The sequence below is a fragment of the Chenopodium album genome, chromosome 3 (assembly GCF_948465745.1).
Source record: "Chenopodium album chromosome 3, dcCheAlbu1.1, whole genome shotgun sequence".
Classification (NCBI taxonomy): Eukaryota; Viridiplantae; Streptophyta; class Magnoliopsida; order Caryophyllales; family Amaranthaceae; genus Chenopodium; species Chenopodium album.
In genome coordinates, this window is record NC_137836.1 from 77,565,619 (window position 1) to 77,584,785 (window position 19,167).

The following is a 19,167-nucleotide window of genomic DNA, read 5'->3' on the forward strand; positions in this document are numbered from 1 at the left end:
AGCTAAGCCGTTTTCTTCAATCTTTTAACAATGCTACTACATACATAACAAGTAGTAATTGTTACATAACTTTTTTTTTTTTTTTAAATACCTAAAAACAAAGAGGCAATATAATTTATTTTTTTTCTTGGTTAGAAACAACAAAGAGGCAATATAATGTTCAGCTATTAGTACTTGTATCAAATAACAGTGGAGAATGATCTTTATAAAACAATAATACTGCTGCCGTGCCGCCGTGTAAAGGTGAAGTAAACTTTATGAACAAACAAAATAAAGATGATATTATAACAAACAAATCAGCAAATTAATAAAGTTCCCACACATATAAGTATATAACTACAATATCAATTTCAACCAATTTCACTACACAAAATCAAACATTTAGATAAAAATAAAATCTCACTCATAAAAAAGCCACCACACTTATAATCCTAGCTAATAAAATTCCACCTTTCTTGTCAATCGCTAGCTTGAGTAGCTGAACTTAGCTAGGCCTTTTAATGATGCAGCGTCTTTCACAAGAACAGACCTTTTTTCTATATCATGCCAAATTTTAACTATATCAAACCGCCCCTCATTATTACTCTTCTTCTTCAGGGGTTTTTGTTGACTTGCACTTGATAAGCCCAAGCCAATAAAAACACAACCTTTTCCAATAAAAAGACAACTTTGGTCCAGCTTGTCCAACATAGTTGACAATGATATCTTTCCGCATGAATATCATAAGTAAAGCGCATATTACCAAAGTGTAGATAGCAATCCAGGGTTTAACATAAATGGTTGTAGCGTACACCCCTGCCATGAAGGTCAACAGCGTTGTGTAGAATGATATCAATAGCAATAAGATGCTGGAATCCAATAACATCACTGACTTGCGCTTGTTACTGGCAGCCAGGATCCAAAGTAGACAAAATAAGACCATTGCTGATAGGCACATTGTCAATATGTCAAAGAACATAAAAACTTGAAATGCTACGTCATTTACAAGAATTGGAGTCCCTTTTGATTTTTCATTTGCACTGTCTTGGACGGCTCCACCTGGAACTGTGAATGCTGCTGTAAACGTTATTGTCATCAAAAGTGCTGCTATTACACCAATTGTGTTCACATATTCATCCACATTAGAAGCAGCAATTCCATACACACTTCGATAACCTAATAATACACGATGTCTATTCAAAATTTCTTCCAACTGCATCGAAAGTAAGTAAACCGAGTTAATCCTATAGAAAAAAGCAAGTGAAAAAAGTATCACATTCTTATATTATATAAGGACTATTATAGAGTATAATTTTGTCATGTACTCCATATTTTAAATCATATCTATGTAGTGTATGTACCATGTACTTTATGTGGTTCTCACATTCTCATATGAAAATGTTCTCATTGGAAATTCACCCCTAATATTTACGGAGTATGTATACAAGTCCCTTTTTCACCAAAATATAAGTCCCTAATAGATTTATGGCACGCAGCTTAATATATATACGGTTGGAGTAAAGAATGCATTGATAATAACTTACTTCTATAGGAATCTCTGATGCAGAACTTATTAAATCGCTAGGAGCTGTACCGGCATCATTCTTCTTTTCTAGAAGATCCTTCATCTCTTTAGGCTTCATACCATCAAGAAAATTAATTGCATGGTCAAAGCGTCCACCTTGAATTGCCAAATGCAATGGCGTGTTTCCCTCATAATCATCATAGACAAGTACATATTTTAATACTGGATGTACTTTAAGAAGGGTCCGAGTAGAGTATGAAGGATGATTTATTAACAGGTGCAAGAGTGTCTTGCCATATTTCTCATCGGCCATAAATGTTGCTTCAGGGGATAGCTTAAGAAATGTTGAAATTATAAACAAATTATAATTCTGAGCCGCCCTTAAGAGAGGTGTTAGCCCATTCTTGTCATATGTGCAAGCCGCATCCGCATTTGCTTCCTTCAATGTTTTAATGTCGTCTTTGTCCAGTGGTTCCGCAGCTAATCAAGCAGAATAATTAAGTTATCACATGATTTGTTTTCACATGACAGGACAGAGCTTTAGTGACTTACCCTCAGGACGTCCACCTACGAGATGAAGAGGTGTTTCATTCAGATTGTTTGTCAAATTAGCAGTAACTGCAACATCCAGCTTTAATAGTTTTTTCACCACTTCCTTGCCATGATTTACTCTGAGTGCTTCATGAATGGGTGTATTTCCTGCCGCATTTTGCACCAACCATGGCGGGTCATACCGACCTCCTTTCACACTAGCTTCTTCCTGAGCTCTATTAAAATACCAACAAAATAGCTCTAATAATTCCTCCACAAGGGATAATTTTGACAATGGCAACACTTCATAAGTGCATGACTTTAAAGCAGAAGGAATCATAGTGTTAGGAGAATTTTGCAAAAGGATATGAAGCGGAGTGTCTCCATTAAGGTCTACTTGACAGATTAGTTCTGGAAAGCTTTCAACAACTTGTTTGATGAAATCAAAAAAATCAGTGTGTAGCATAGTCATTCCGGTATTTAACTGCAATAATTTATGAAGGATGTTCCTCCTGTTGGAATCTCGCGGGAATAGTAAAATCATTCCAAATTGATGTAATCTTTCTTTTAAAAAGGTTACATCTGCCCTTTCTGTAGCTTCACATACCTCCATTGACATAGGTTTTTTCTCCATGATCACCTACAACATTACATTGAATACACGTCATCAATATTTAAAATATATTTTATGTAATGCATGTTATGCAATTTTCATAGCCTCCAATAATTGTTTCACAAACTATTGGGTGTGGACGTCCGCATCCAATGACTTCGTGCGGGCAGTCTCTTTCATCTACAAAAATCCCCTCTCCCCTTGCACCCGAACACTTAATCGGTGAAGTTTTGCTCGAATTTTGAGGTTAAATACTCGTTTTCTTCTCTCTCCTCGTGGTCTCCGCCATAGCTCAAGCTCCCATCGAAGCTGCGGTAGCATCTCCTCATACCATGGTCGCATCTCCTGCTGGATTTCCTCTATCTTCACCACCATAGCCGCAGGCTGTAATTATTAGGTGAGGTTGGCCGGTAATTATTAGGGCTGTACACAGTTTGGTCTGGACCGTAACCACACCAGACCAAACCGCATTGTATAGTGGTTTGGTTTGATTTACGGTTTGTAACAATATGGTTTGGTTTCGATTTTTTTGTAAATACGGTTTGTGGTTTGGTTTGGTTTTTCAAAAATATAAACCAAACCGTAAACCGTATTTTAATATTTATTTAATTTTTACATAAATTAAAATAATTATTATATGTTATAAAAAAAATAATAATAATAATAAAAAAAAAACATGAAAAATCAAAAGAAAACTATACGGTCAGTATACTCTATACTCATTCTCAATACTTCAAATTCAATAGGTATTATAACTTTGTAATGTAATTTAATTTCCTTTGTAATGTAATTTAATCCCTTTGGGCTAATCATTTAATTTTTAAAAAAAATTTATTAAGTATTATTTGACAAGTTTTAGGAAAAAAATGTCATCTCATCATAAACCGCAAACCAAACCGCACCAAACCGCATTATTACGGTTTGGTTTGGTTTGGAAAATTGACCAAACCGTATTTTGTGGTTTGGTTTGGTTTGGACTCAAACCGCACCAAACCGCACCAAACCAGACCATGTTCACCCCTAGTAATTATTGTAGTGGCTAGTTAATTGCGGTGGGCGGTGGCTAGGTAATTGCAATGGCTTGTTAGGGTCGTGGGCTAGGAAGGTTAGGGTCGTGGGTTAAGATGAATGAGGTTAAGGTCTTGGGTTAGGGTGGACCTGGAAAACGGGTCATTCGGGTCGGGTCAAGTTTAGGTCAGCAAATGTTCGGGTCGGGTTGGGTCGATTTGGGTTTCGGATCAACTACGGGTTCGCACTTCGGGTCAAGTTCGGGTCGTGTCTGTTTGGGTCGGGTCAGTTCGGGTCATGTCAATTTTTACGATCAATTTTCGGGTCGGGTCAATTCGGGTCGGGCCTATTCGGGTCAAGTTTGTGTCGGGTCACCAAAATAAATTCACTTTAAAAAATAGTTGGAAAAATAAAGTAAAATCGTTAAAAAAAAAAATCATTAGTACCTATTACTTAGGAATGAAAGAAGCCCTAAACTAAGTAATTAACCATTTCACCCTATTTAGAGCTGTCAAAAGCTGACCCGACCCGAAATACCGACCCTAACCCGACCTATTAACCGACCCATCTGAACCCGAAAAAAATGATGACCCAAACCCGACCTAACCCGACTTGAAACCAACCCTAGACCCAAATTGACCCTGAGTATTTGAGACCCGAACCCGAACATTAACCGACCTAGAGACGACCCGACCCGAATGTAACCCGTAAATTATTGACCTGAACCGAACCCAACCTGAACCGAAATTCACCCCAACCCGTCAAAACCCGAATTCAACCCGACCTGTTCCTAACCCGACCCGAATTCAACCTGTTTCTAACCCGACCAGAATTTAACCCAACCTGCTACAAACCCGACTCGAATTTCAACCGATTATATCAATTTGAAAAAATTCCCAAATTTGGCTATCATATACTCCCGCCGTTTTTAAATACTTGCTCCACTTTCCTTTTTCGGCCGTTTTTAAAAACTTGCTCCATTTCCTTATTTGGTAAGCTTTTACAATATTTAACTTATTTCTCTCACTTATTGGACTCAACAAATATCATAATTTATTAATTTCATATTTTCTCTCCTTCAATTTCTCCACTACTTTTGCTTTTTACAATTTTTTATTCTTCCACCAACCCCACTACCTTCATATTTTATTACTTCCGCCAATATCCCTAAAACTCCGCACATGGAGAAATGGAGCAAGTATTTAAAAACGGAGGATGTAAACCCTTAAAGTAGAGCAACAAATTAAAATTAATACATATTTAATGATTTGGCTATGTTTGTGTGAGCTTGAATTGTGTTGAATCAACTACCATGACATTATGTATTGGGCAATCTGGTGGGTGAATTTTAATGTTTAAATAAATAATAGGTAGTAAACATTCAAAAAAAAAAAAAAAACCAGTTGTTGGTTATTGCCAAAGAAATTCAAAAAAATGACAAAAAATTACTGCTAATAATGTAAAACCGAAATAAAACGATAGAAAAACGTTCACATAAAAAAAACCAATGACATCAGTTCAATACCTACCTCAAATTGTTCTTGAATCAAAGCTCCAGCGGGGATTCCATCATTGTTTTCAATGCTTTGTTCCGCTGAGAAATATAACAGAGCTCGCACCAAGTTATGGTTCAAATTCATTGTAGCCAAATGTAATGGCGTGTTTCCTTGTTGGTCTTGATGATTTATTAGGCCAAATAATTCTGGAACACCAAGCAAGTCTTTGGCTTGTTTGTAGCTCGGTATAGTTTTCAAATGGTGCAAGATGGTCTTGCTTGAATTATCACGCACCTCCACTAATTTCGGACACTGATTAATTATGACTCTAATGATTTGTAGACTGTAAGTTGAGGTGATTGTTGCTGCCCTATATAGAGGAGTCCTTCCTTCTGCATCTTCCCAACATGCTACACAACTCTCTTTCTCCATCATTAATTTTATCATGTCAAAGTATGTTGAACCTAGAGCTTGTCTCTCGTTGATTGGTAAATCTAATGATTCAACAACATTAAATTATACAGATCAGATAATAATCTACATATTCTAGATCATCTATTATAAATCTTAGATAACCCATCAAAAGAAGTTCATGGACTCTTTCTACAAATTGAAGCATACATAGTACTTGGTTGTTTGATTAACATGAAACGAATTGCGCATTACCTTATGAAATAGCCAAGTACGTTGAACTTCAAACTGAAAAGTTTATTAAATTTTTGGTTTTGTTTAATTACAAATTAAATGTAGAAAAGTAGCTTAGTCCTCCCTCCGCATCATATCATAATACTCATAATTAATATAATGATAATCAAGAATAAGGTGATATAAGTTTACCAAGTGAATTTGTGATTGAGGGATGAACTTTCAATGACTATTGTAAAATTGTAGTTACCATAATAATTCCAAACCTAAAACCCTTCAATTTTAAGCACTCCTCAATTTTATTTCATCATGTTCTTCTATATTGAATTATTAACTCTATATTTTTTTTTGGAAATTTTGACAATTACCAACCTTCTATTATGTCCATTTTAGCAATTACCACCTTCTATTTTTTTTTTTTTTTTTTTTTTTTTTTGAAAATTACGACCTTCTCTTTTCAAAAAATCAAAAGTTACCACCTTCTTGCCTCCCAACTACTACATAACATCATCTTGGGCCCACCCTATACCTTCCCTGCCTAATTCCCTCCCATTTCTTATTCCTATTTGGATTCTCATCTCCCCTTTCACTTTTTTTCTCCCAAACCACAAATAATTGTTCGTCAATTTTGATTTGGAGGAGTGAATTGAAGTGTTTATGATTTTTTTTGGGGAAAAAAAGTGAAAGGGGGGATGAGAATCAAGTTAAGAATACGAAATGGGAGGGAAATAGGGAGGGAAGGGAAAGAATGGACTCAGATTTACGTCATATGGTAGTTGGGAGGCAACAAGATGGTGGTAATTTCCAAAATAAAAATAGAAGGTAGTAATTGCTAAAATGGACATAATAGAAGGTGGTTTTTATCAAAATCTCCTATTTTTTTTACCGAACATCAAGTATCATCTATGGAGGTTGAGGCAAATACATATTGGCGATAAAATGGATACATAATAATGACCAAAGTAGGTTTTAAAAATTTGAGGAACCATTGATCTCAGGGATTGTCGATCTAAATTATTGATTTACCACGCTATGTAAAGCTATTAATTGTTGTATTGTGAAACTAATAATAATGATTACCAATTAGTGTTAAAAAAATAAATAAAATTGTGTGCTTTAGTGTAAATTTGAGATTTGCACAAATCTGTAGGTGGGTTGATAATAGTTATTTTATTAATCTATTCTATTGCCAAAAAAAAAAAAAAAAAAAAAAAAATCAAGTTTTTTTTAAAATTTTTTTTTTTTTTAAAAAAAACTACCTTTTATACATCAAATTTAGTGAAAAACTACCTAAAAATGTTGTCAGAAAAACCTTATAAAAATTAAATGTTGTAAGTTGCTACCATGTGCTTAATTTAATAATGAAGAAAAGGGGAATTAGGGGGTTATAAGAGCGCTATGGAGAAAGGAGAGAAAATGATTGAAAATGGGTCATGAAACGTCTCTTATTCAATGCAATAATTAGACAAATGATATCTTTTTATAACATTATTAGATAGTTTCTTACAACATTTATTGTTTAAAAGGTAGTTTCTAACAACATTACATTTTTTTTAATAAAGTGGTTTTTCACGAGAATTGACTTGTACAAAAAGTCCTTTAATCAATCAAATATATTAATTTGTTACTATTTATTATAGCTGTTGAAAAACTATTCTCTAATTTGTTGTGAGAGAGAATTATTAATGGGAACCACTAAGTATAATGTTATAAAATAATGATGGGGTTAAAAGAAAGAAAGAGGAGTAATATATAATATGAGTAAAGTTTCTAAATTTGAAAATAAGGCACTTAACAAAAATAGCCGATTTTAAAAAGTCAGTCACTGGGAGTACCTGCTAATGGTTCTAAAAGAAAATAAATAAATAAATAGGATCTTTTAGCAAAACGGCTAGTTTGATAAAAGTATTTACCATAACGGCTAATTGTAATCTTTAATTCCCAAAATAACAAAATTTATTTACTTGGAAGTAATTTAATCTATTTCTTATTTTTCTTTGAACTTGTTTGGTTCACTTTATTATTTTTTTTTGGTTTTTCTTGATTTTCAAATAGATTTTTTAAGTTGAAAAAATTAAGCAATATACAAAATTACAGAGTATGCAAACAGTGGCAGAACTCTAATTTCGATAAAAAAAAAAGGACCTAATTTTTCTTCTAGATCATATCAATCACAAAATTTGAAATTTCAAGCAGTAATGTTCTATCAAGAATATCGCAAATTATACCACGATAAGGAAAATAAAGTATTGTTCATCTTTTTTGGAGCAAATGAAATGATTTTATGGTCAACAGTGGTATAACTCTAGTTATTTATAATCAAGACTTGATTGTTCCTACTTGCTTTCTAAATTTTAAGCTTTTATCTTATTCTAATACACCTTTTCTCCCTGTAAGTGCATTAGAAACTTTGGGCCTTTAGACCATAATATATTTCTATTTTTATGTGTGTTTTTTTTTTTTTTTAATTTGTCGATTGGAAGTTTGGATCAATTTTTTTGAATGATTGTTTATTTTGTGTAAATTTTTTATGAATTGAGAATTAATTGTTGCAAATATATTATGTTGAATGTTATTGTTCAAATTAAAGGGAATTATAAACTATGGCATTAGAATTTCCCATAGAAAAACAAAATTCCAAAATTTAGAAGGAAAAAAAAAAGCCATTTGTTTCATATAAAACAAAAAAAAAAATTAAAAATATTCATAATATGAGCCAAACCGGTTCAAAGGGAATATAAGAAATAGATAATATCATTCGATGTTAATCTAGTTTGGGAATTAAAATTTATAATTAGCCATTTTGGTTAATAATTTTATAAAATTAGTCATTTTGGTAAAAGATTCAAAAAACTACTTACTAATGATTTGTCGGTATTGTTCGATTGCAAGATGAAGAGGCGTCTCCTTCATATTGTTGGTTACACGAACTAGGTCAGGAACTTGGTCAGGACATCGTTCGAACAACAATGTTGCAGTGTCATGCTTGGATTTCACAAATGCAACATGTAACGGCGTGTTGCCGTCTCCATTTGTGACCTTTGCCTGCTTGTGATCATAATCAAGGAGCGACTTGAAACACTCGGTGTTTCCCACCTCTGCGGCAACATGAAGAGGGGTGTTTCCGTCATTGTTTTTCCTAGCGCGAGTGAGGTCTGGACAGTGCTTGGCCAACAATGAAGCTATCGCATCCTTGCCTTTGATAAGCGCAATGTGCAAGGGTGTGTTTCCATCCTTATTCTGCATACTCAAGCCGGCGTTGATACCCACTGGCGTGATCACCGTAGCCTCCTGCTGCCCTTCTTGGTAGTCAAAGAGCGACTTGAACAACTCAGTGTTGCCCACCTCTACAGCAACATGAAGAGTGGTTTTTCCGTCATTGTTCTTTACACTGTGAGCGAGGTCAGGATAGTGCTTCACCAAGAATGTAGCTGTCTCATCCCGGCGATAGATAAGCGCAAGGTGCAAGGGTGTGTTGCCGAGTCTGTTCTGCATACTCAAGGCAATACCCACCGGCGTCAACACCGTAGCCTCCGGTTGGTATTCAAAGAGCAACTTGAAAAACTCGATGTATCCCTCCCTTGCCGCTTCATGAAGAGGGGTTTCTCCCGCACGGTCCTGCTGCTGAATCAGCTGATCAGTTACTGCTCTTGGCAATAACTCCCGACCCTTTAAAACTTTTTCTATGAATTTATTTTGCCCATTTCGGATTGCTAAGTGAAGGATATTTGATTTCCATTTGGTTTGACTCAGAAAATACTCTTCACTTCTGCCACTTTCTATTTCATTGTTTCGTGCTTCCTCCACGAACCTTACCAGGTTGCCAAATGTGGCAGCTTTGTACAGCTTATCATCCATCACCTCCCTGTTTCCTAAGTTTCCCGTGTCTCCCATTTTGTTTTTGTTTTTTTATTTATTTTTTTTCTTTTTTTTTTGTTCGAAAAATATTTTGTAAGAACAACTCAAAATACAATGTCAGTTTTAATTGACTTCCTTATTAAATTGGTTTCACCTTCACATCTTTATTTATTCTCCTAGCTGGATACCTTACTTCCTCATTTTCTTACATAATGAGTAAGCTAAGATTTGGTTTTTCAAGGGATCGTAATGATTAAGATTTTTGTTTTTTTTGGGGCATTTAAAGAGTTACAAAGGTAGGTGATGAGAATCAATTTTAAAATTCGCTGAAATCAAAAGGAAAACTCTAAGCAACTAAACAATTACAAAGTCTTAAATAGATCTAGTTCACGTCACTTTATTGTCGACCACTAATACGGAGTATATATATATATATATATATATATATATATATATATATATATATATATATATATATATATATATATATATATATATATATATATATATATATATATATATATATATATATATATATATATATATATTAAAGACACTATGGTCGTTATATTAATAAATAAAAGTTACTATGCTAAAACAAAAGGTTAATATTATGTTGAAATAAAGTCATAGTGTTTTAATAAAGGTCATAAGAAGTTGATTTTTTTTTAATGAAATTATTAAGATACTAGTCAATATAACTAACTAAGTTATTATGTTAAAATTAGGATTTACAATATATTCAACATAACATCACATTTTAGGTTTGGCTAGCTCGCGCTATTTTTTTAATATTAAGATTGATCAACAAAAAATAAATTAAAAACCTGTCAATCAAAATTGGGTATAGTGGTAGTCATTTCAAGGATAACTGCTGTAAAGTCTTTTTTTCATTAGTTCATTACATATTGCATCCTTTCATAAATAAATATTAGTTTTTTACATTACAATTTTAATAAACATATATGGTACAATTTCCTCTCTTTTTAATTTGCACTTTTAAAAAAAAATGCTTTTCACTAGGTGATGCCTAACCTACCTTGATGAAAATTTTATGAACTTCAATTATAAAGTCCACGTCACGGAAATTGACTTGGCACACCTATTATACGTAGTATATTGATATTGGTGAACCTTTATGTAGGGGTATCAGAGATTAGAAAAATGTATGTGCTCCATAATGGTGTGCCTAAATTATTTTTTTGGTGTGCCAACTTATTTTCCAATGCTCATATTTCTCAATTGACTTGGCACACCTGTTATATATTGATATTTACTTGTACTTTTTTTTTCCATGTTATGTGTCATACATTTACTTATGTCATATCTGGAAATAGGAAAAACAAAATTTGGAATTTAATCATATGATTGAGGTATAATAAAATAGTAAAATAAAAGTCAGTTAGATTGATCCAATAACGACCTAATATTCCTTGCTTTACATTGTGCAAGAGCTAGGACAAAGTAACAACTCTGAGCTCATGATATGTGGGAGTGTTACACATGTTATCAGTTATATATCAAGCAAGTCACAACCTAATTAAGATTTTGAGATGTATTTAATAAAAATCTTTCATTATAAAGTATTAATTGTGGCTAAATGTAAAACTAAAGGGAACATTCACGATTATTTAAGGTGTAAATAGTGCTGTCAAATTTCAAACCGAAACCGTTTAACTGCCCGAAACCGACCGACCCAAATGAGAACCGAACCGATTAAAAATCGTTTTTTTTAAACCGAAAACCGACCCGAACCGTATTTTAGTAAACCCGAAACCGAATCGACCCGAATAATGTTAAACCGTATAAGAACCGAACCCGTTAACAAACCGAACCGAATATAAACCGAACTGAAAGAAAACCGAACCGAAAAAGAACCGAACCGTATCTAACCCGAAACCGGTTCCAACCCGAAACCGTTTAAACTAGAAAAAAAACCGCTTACACCGAACCGTTAGCAAACTGCTACCCGTTTGCACTGAACCATTTAAAAACCGAACTGATTGTAAACCGAACTGGTTAAAAACCGAACCGCTTCTAAATCGAACCGTTTACAAACTTTTTTATATAATTAAATGGATTTTTTTTTTTTTTTTTTTTTTGACCGGGATATAATTAAATGGATTAAATATTAGAAATCTTAGAATATTTTTTTAAAAATAGCAAGGCAAATCATTCATTAAGGTCATTAGGATAATCAGTGTTCACAAACAAGAGCAAAACAAGCAGGCTCAGGCCCTGCCCCAAACTATTAGCAACACTACTGCCTCTAGTCATGTATACATTTGAGGTGATGAAACCAAATGAACAAAAAGCTTGTAATATTAAGTACCAAGGCTTGGCTGAAGGCGTAATAAATAAAATTAATTCATAGAGACTATTAAGCATATGATTACATTGATTCTATGAGTAATAATGAAATAAAGATGGGAGTGTGCTAGTGACATGAATATACTATTAGGCTATGTTTTAATTCAGATTCAACTATAATTTAGTAAACTTGAAATGGAACCGATATGAATGACGTTAAAGTGGTTAAACAATCGAAGAACCGAACCAGTTATAAACTGAACCGAAAAAGAACCGAACTAGTTAAAAACTGAACCGAAAAAGAACCGAACCAGTTATAAACTGAACCAAAAAAGAACCGAACTGTTTCTAACCCGAAACCGTTTCCAACCCGAAACTGTTTGAACCGGGATAAAAACCGTTTACACCGCACCGTTAACAAACCGCAACCCGTCTTCACCGAACCATTTACTACCCAGACTGTTTACAACCCGAACCGAATTAAAACCGCTTAAGAATAAACCGAAACCGAATCGAACCGATAACTATTTAAACCGAACCAAAACCGACCCGTGAGACAATTAAACCGATTCCAAACCGACCCGATTAAATACCGAACCGAAACCGAACTGTCAAACCGTTTTGACAGTGCTAGGTGTAAACTATACTTTCCCTTTAAAAAAAAAAGGAAAAAAAAAAGAAAGAAAAAAAAAAGTGTAAACTATACTATACTCCATAGATCTTTAGTTTGACGGTTATTAAAGTACATTATTACAAATAAAAACATAAAGAATGATGTTGACCCATTATTCCATTACTATAATTCCAGCAAAGAATATTTAAAGATGATGAATGTTGAATGACCACATGTGGGACATAAAAAAAAAGCTCAAATACGTACCCTTTGGTTGCAATGTGGGATTTTTTTAATGTTCTCATTTTAAATTTTGAAAAAATTGATTCTAATAATCTCACCTTTGAACTATTATTTAATAATCCCACCTTTATAGGGGGTCTTCTTTTATAAGTCTCTAACCTGTTAATAACCGTTTTTTAATAGGTTAAGATGACACATGTTGTTTTTTAATTGGTTGAAAAATAATAGAATTAGAAAAAATTAAAAAACTAGAAAAAAAAAAAAAAAAAAAAAAAAAAGACTAACCCACCAGCCACCCCTCCACCCACCGTTAAACCTAAACCCTTACTGTAAAGACTTGAACTTTAGCTTGATTTTCATTAGCTTGATTTTCATTAGGTGACCCTTTTTTTTTTTTTTTTTTTTCTTTGAGAGTCAAAGACACACCAACAACTTTATTTTGATCTCAATGCTTAGAAAAGCCACGCATGATGTAATGTATACATCAAGTCATCAACTCAAACTTTGCTCCAACACTAACTTGCACAGCGGAATAAACTAAAAAAAAAAAATTGGTAATTTTTGCTAAAAAATCATCCCACCGGTGGGTTTAATTTTTAACCCACCGGTAGGGGGGAAATTTTTTTATGAACGGTCCCAAGATTTAACCTGCTCTTGATACCATGTAAAGACTTGAACTTTAGCTTGATTTTCATTAGCACATGGCAAAGGAATATATATAGTACAAGGCAGAGAGTTTCCTTAGTCGTATCAAACTAAACTAAGGAAACATGATAACTATGGAAAATAAATATCCTAGCAAAATATTTCCTAGATAAAATATATTTCCTAAATATACTCTAATTATATCGTAATACTCTAATTATATCGTAATACTTATTATTGTTTCTAATTATATAATTCCTTTATTATTAAAATTTATGTGATTAATAATTTAGGGAAATTCTCACTGGTGAACTCAAATTTATTAAAATTACAAGTGGTGAACAATCTTAAATTTAATTATCATTGGTGAACCTTAATTAGAATGACTAAGTCATTGGTAACCTTAATTATAATATAAACTGATTATTTAACCATGGTTAACACTTAAAACCTTTTTTATTAAAAAAAAACCTAGACTTCCTAATTTGCCCTTATTTACTTCCCTCAACCAACTGTGTCTAATCAAAGAAGACTGATCTCGTCGTCTCCCTCATTTCATCATCGTCTTCCCATTTGAATTCTGAGGTCCATTGAAGACAAAGTTTGCAAAATTATCACTGATAAAATTTCTAGGGTTTAAAAATTCGAATTATAGCTAAATTATTTGGAGATTGGAGCGAATTTTAGGGGAATTGGGGGAAATCAAGTGCGAACAAATTGCGCAATTGTAGGGAAATAATCTTGATTGTTAACCATCGTGGTGGAGTAAAAGTGCGATCTTTGCTGCAATTTTATCAAATAGAGCGTGAATCGAAGTGAGGTATGTATTTTTATGCTTTCATTTGTAGTATGCCCCTGTTTTTTGTGTTGGAAATGGATGATGACTGCAAGCTTGTTTAGCGTACATGTTATATGTGAAATCGATGTTGTTTAAAGTGAAAGACATTTTTTTTCATGGTTTATATGTGTGAATTGTATGCAATTGTTGTCAAATTTGTTGTGTTGTTCGATTGTTATCTTATACAGTTGTTGTTTTTTGTCTTTGTGATTGATGCAGAATGGGTGATAAAATAGTGTTAAGGTTTCAATACTTAGGAATTGATGTGATTATTTTGGTTGAGGATGTTGATAAGGTTAATCTAATAGACCTAATTGTAGAGTATTGGGAGAAGGCAAAGGCAAACAATGTTGAAACCCCTAAACACCCCACATTCCAATATGTGTACAAGATGAAGCATGTTTCACTTCAAAATGATAATGATGTGATGAAAATGTTTACAAATTTGCCAGAAAAAAAAAAGAGATTTACATATGGGTTGGGTGTGGAGAAAAAGACAGTAAAGTAGTAGCTGTTGCTAGGTTTTTAGTTAAAGGAAAGCAACAAATGGATGCAGCTGTGGTTGGGGAGCAAATAGTGCCACCTATAGTAGCCAAACCTTTAGTAATTGAACCTAAAAAATTTCTTACACCTAAGAAGAGAAAGAATAGAGAGATGGAAGTAAATGTAGAAGCAGAAGTTATAAGTAAGGCAGAGTTTGATATGCATATGAGTGCACTGGGCAAGCAACCAGTTCAGGTGGAACCAGTAGTGCTTAATTATGATCCAGAGGAAACTTGGGTTGAATTGGAGCAGAGATTGGCAGAAGAGGGTGTGGGTGCAGGTAGAGCTAGAGGGAGGGGAAGGGGTAGAGGGAGAGGGAGGAATAGTGTGAGAGGGAGGGGGAGGAATACTGTGAGAGGAAGGGGCAGTGTGAGAGGGAGAGGGAGAGGGAGGGGAAGAGGGAGAGGGAATTCACTAGATTATTGGTTCAATATTTCCCCAACCCCTTGGGAAGGTGAACAAACTGAGCAACCAGTTAACACCCAAGACCCAGAACCTCAGTACATTGTACCTGAAGAGTTGATTATACAAGACACACAAACTAACCCATCTTCCCAACACATTGTACCTCCTTTGCAAAATGTAGGAGCCTTTGGTGTCAGTAACAACTCAGGGGTGAATGAATCTTCTAAGTCTTCAAGGGTATCAACTTATTTTCATAGGAGGGTGCCTAGAACTAGTGCTAGAAGAAAGGGTATTGTGATTAGTACTAGTACTAGTGGTGGTGAGAGTGCTGTTAACACTGCTAGTCAATTGGGTGAGGGAGGACCTAGGGCTGAGAGTGAGAATTTCATCACAGAAGTTAGTTTAGGTGAGGACACTGCTGATACTACTTTGACAGTGTATGAAGCACAGGATGATGACATTGATGATAATAGGTATAGTGCAGATGAGGGTGAGTTTGAGGATGATGGTGAGGATGATAAGAGTGACAGTATAAGTGATGAGGATGGTGAAGATGAATATGGGCCTATGGTAGAGGATTCCTTTGATCCTTTTGAGGAAGCAGAATTTGAATGTGAGGATGAGCAGGATAACTATTTGAGTAAGCTATATAACAATGGGGAAGTATACAAGGATGAGGGGTTTGGCAAAATAGTGTTGAAGGAATGGCAGCTGTTTGTTGACAAACAACATCTCAGAGATGTTGTTAGGGACTATTGTATACAGTGTGGGTTTGCTATTGTTGTTGATTATGCTAGTACCAAGAGATATGCAGCAAGATGTTCAGACATACACTGTAACTGGAGGCTGCATGCATCTATTTTGCCAGACAACACAACATGGGCAATAAAAAAGATTAGCAATCCAGAGCACACATGCCAAGGACTTGAGATGAGAAATCCAATGGTGAATGTGAGGTGGGCTAGAAGAGTGTTGATGGATGATATTAGGGCTAACAATGACATCCCAGCCAAGTCCCTAAATGAATTGCTGTGGAAGAGATTTGGTGTTGACATGGCACAGAGCACTTTGTATAGAGTTAGGTCAAAAGCTCTAGAAGAAATACATGGGGGTCATGATGCTTCATACAAACACCTGCCCATGTATTGTGATGTTATCAGAGAAACCAACCCAAATTTTGTAGCTCATGTTGTTTGGTCAAGACCTGAACCTGAAAGGCCTTTACAATTCAGCAGCATATTCATTGCATTCCAAGCTGCATTAGATGGCTTGAAAGCAGGTTGCAGGAGCTTGATTGGAGTAGATGGGGCCCACCTTAAGGGCAATTATGGTGGTGTGTTACTGTCTGCAGTAGCCATGGATGCAAATAATGAAATATTTCCAGTTGCATGGGCAATTGTGGGGGCAGAGAATGATGACAGCTGGAAATTCTTCATTTGGCATTTGAAGACTGCTCTACAAGAATCAGGGAGGGGAGATGAATGGTGCATACTTTCTGACAGGCAAAAGGTCATTTGTCTTTGCTTATCTTTGTCAATCTTTGTCTTTGCTTATCTGTGTTATTATGAGACTAATAATGTTGTTGTTTTTATGTTTTTAGGGTATTGATCCAGCCTTAACTGAAATTTGGCCAAAGGTTGGTAGGAGATACTGTTGCAAGCACCTTGTTAAAAATTTCAAGGGTCAGTTTCCTGGGTTGCTTATGTTCCAGCTTTTTTGGAAAGCTGCTGGGGCATACAATTGTAGACACCCATTTGTGTCTCCCCAAAACCAAACCCGGTGATGAATGCCTTTCACGTCGAATCATAATCGAATGAAACGAAAGTGTGGAAAGGTCTAGTGTTGCGGAAAGTTTTATTTCTCTTTTCTTCTCCCTAATTTTGAAAACTTTATTTTAAGAAAACAGCCAATCCAGTTTGGTTGGTCAATGATATGGGTCCAATAGTGGTGTAGTTGGATAGGGCTTGCAAAGGTCTTTCCAACGATATATTATAAGCCCAATTCCGATGAATATTGAGGAAGTTATGACCAATTTACTAAACTGGGCCCGGTTTGAGCTTTAAGTACGGCCTAATGATCTAGGGGAGGGCCTAATGTAATTTATCATTCCTAATGCAATTAGGAATGGTTTTAGTCTTCTAGAACATTCTAGAAGGTTCTCATCATTCCTAATTCAATTAGGACTCTTTAGAGTTTTAATCAAGATCAAATAGCATTTTCGATTGGAATTATATTATTTTATCTTTCAGTACAGGAAATTTATCAGATTTTCGAAAACGTGTTGAAAACCACTTTGGCGTCCAACCCCAGGCCTTGGCGCCTGGAACCAGGATTGGCGCCAGGCGCTAGCCATTGGCGCCTGGCGCTAGCCACTGGTGCTGGCGCCAACTAGCCAGGGCTGACGCCAATGTTGATTTTCGATCTTTAGATTCTGTTTTGTTAAATTATCTTTTTTGGATGATTTTCTCTATAAATATCGTATCAAAAACTCCGTTTTCATTCATCAAGAAGCATCAATCATTCATCAATTCTTTTAATTCATTCTCTTCATCTTCAATCATTCATTCATTCATTCATCAATTTTCAATAATATTAATTCTTTAGCATTCTTTCTTTCTTGCTTTTTAATACAAAATTCCGCATTCACAAGATCTAGAAACACCTAGCCATATTCTAAGTTGCCTTCGCCCTAGACGTGAAAGGTTTTAATTTCTGAGGGTTTGGTCCCAAATCTCTCTTTCAATTATTTAATTTAATTGTTTTGATTATTATTTTCTTTGAAGTTACTAACGTGTGTATTTTGTTATTAGAAAGAGGTACGAGGCATCCAAGTAAGTACTTTAATGGCTTAATTGATATTATGATGTAGAAATCATGCTTAGAGTGTTATTTTAATTCCTAGTATCATGTCTAGGGTAATTTTAATATCAAGTATGATTAAAAGTATGATGCCTTTTATTCTCTTCCTAATATTAATTCATGTTAGTATCATGTTAGGGTTAAAGATTTGATTTTTTATTGCTTAGTGACATGCTAGGGTTTGTTATTAATCTTGTTAGTATCATGCCTAGGATCTTTCTATGCTTTAACATGATTATGATCATGATTATGATTGATATTATTCTTATTAATGATGTTGATTATTTATTATGTTGCTTGATACATATTGTATTCATTTTTATTGCTTGATCACGCCTTTTATGCATGCTTAAAGGGAATTTATACTTGTAACCACGCTTAATAAGATAATTAATAATCTTGTTAGGGTTAATTGTGATTATAAATTCAAGTGATCGCCAATAATAGTTTATTTGTGCATTAAATTCAACCAACATAGATTAAACAGGTTTAGGGTTAATCTATTTATTGTATGTTAGTCAGAAAGCGCACATGAATACGATCAGAATAAAGTAGAGGCCTATTATTAGGGCAGGTTCAATCTCTTTTAGGTTGGATTTGTACCTTCATCCCCGAACCCTTATTTGGTTCATGACCTTATGGAGTTGACGATCTCTTGGATCGTTAAGGGGTGTAACCTTCACCTCGTGAACGGTTTACAAGTTCCTTAAAAACTTGTTGGCGACTCTTTTGCTCTATCTTCTTCCCTTTTGGACGCCACCGTACTTTAGTGTATGATCACAGTGGGGTTCAAGCTAGTGGGATTTTAAAGGCTTGAATTATTCCCTACAGTTTTTGGCGACTCCACTGGGGAGGATTTCTGTTTTAATTCCTGAATTTGTTTCGGCAATGATTTAGAATGAGTGGATGAGACTCGAAAAGTTCTAAGTATTTCATGTGCGTAATTTTGATTAACATTATTGTCATATGCATAAAAAGGTTCTCATTGGAAAGACCATCCGTAATGAGTCAAAAACATAGGATTTTACACGTAGGAAATTTGAGAAATGTCTTTCA

The 19,167-nt window shown here is 34.5% G+C and overlaps 1 protein-coding gene across 1 annotated transcript; it reads right to left on the minus strand.

The window, feature by feature from the left end:
- Window positions 1-321: 321 nt before the first annotated feature.
- On the minus strand, window positions 322-9,912 carry LOC145624296 (uncharacterized). The gene is made up of 5 exons (XM_081677294.1): window positions 8,659-9,912; window positions 5,186-5,646; window positions 2,057-2,675; window positions 1,524-1,984; window positions 322-1,192 (listed from the first exon to the last, which is right to left on the minus strand). Exons 1-5 carry the CDS (start codon window positions 9,689-9,691, stop codon window positions 581-583), a joined length of 3,186 nt encoding a protein of 1,061 aa, XP_081533420.1. The 5' UTR covers window positions 9,692-9,912; the 3' UTR covers window positions 322-580.
- Between the last annotated feature and the right edge of the window lie 9,255 nt (window positions 9,913-19,167).

Bases quoted from the DNA above. Each gene is read 5' to 3' on its own strand.
- LOC145624296 (XM_081677294.1), bottom strand. From the start codon at position 9,691: ATGGGAGACACGGGAAACTTAGGAAACAGGGAGGTGATGGATGATAAG. The intron at 2,676-5,185 runs GTAGGTATTGAA...GTAATGTTGTAG, and splicing joins TGATTCAAGAACAATTTGAG to GTGATCATGGAGAAAAAACC. The intron at 1,985-2,056 runs GTAAGTCACTAA...CTGCTTGATTAG, and splicing joins CGTAGGTGGACGTCCTGAGG to CTGCGGAACCACTGGACAAA.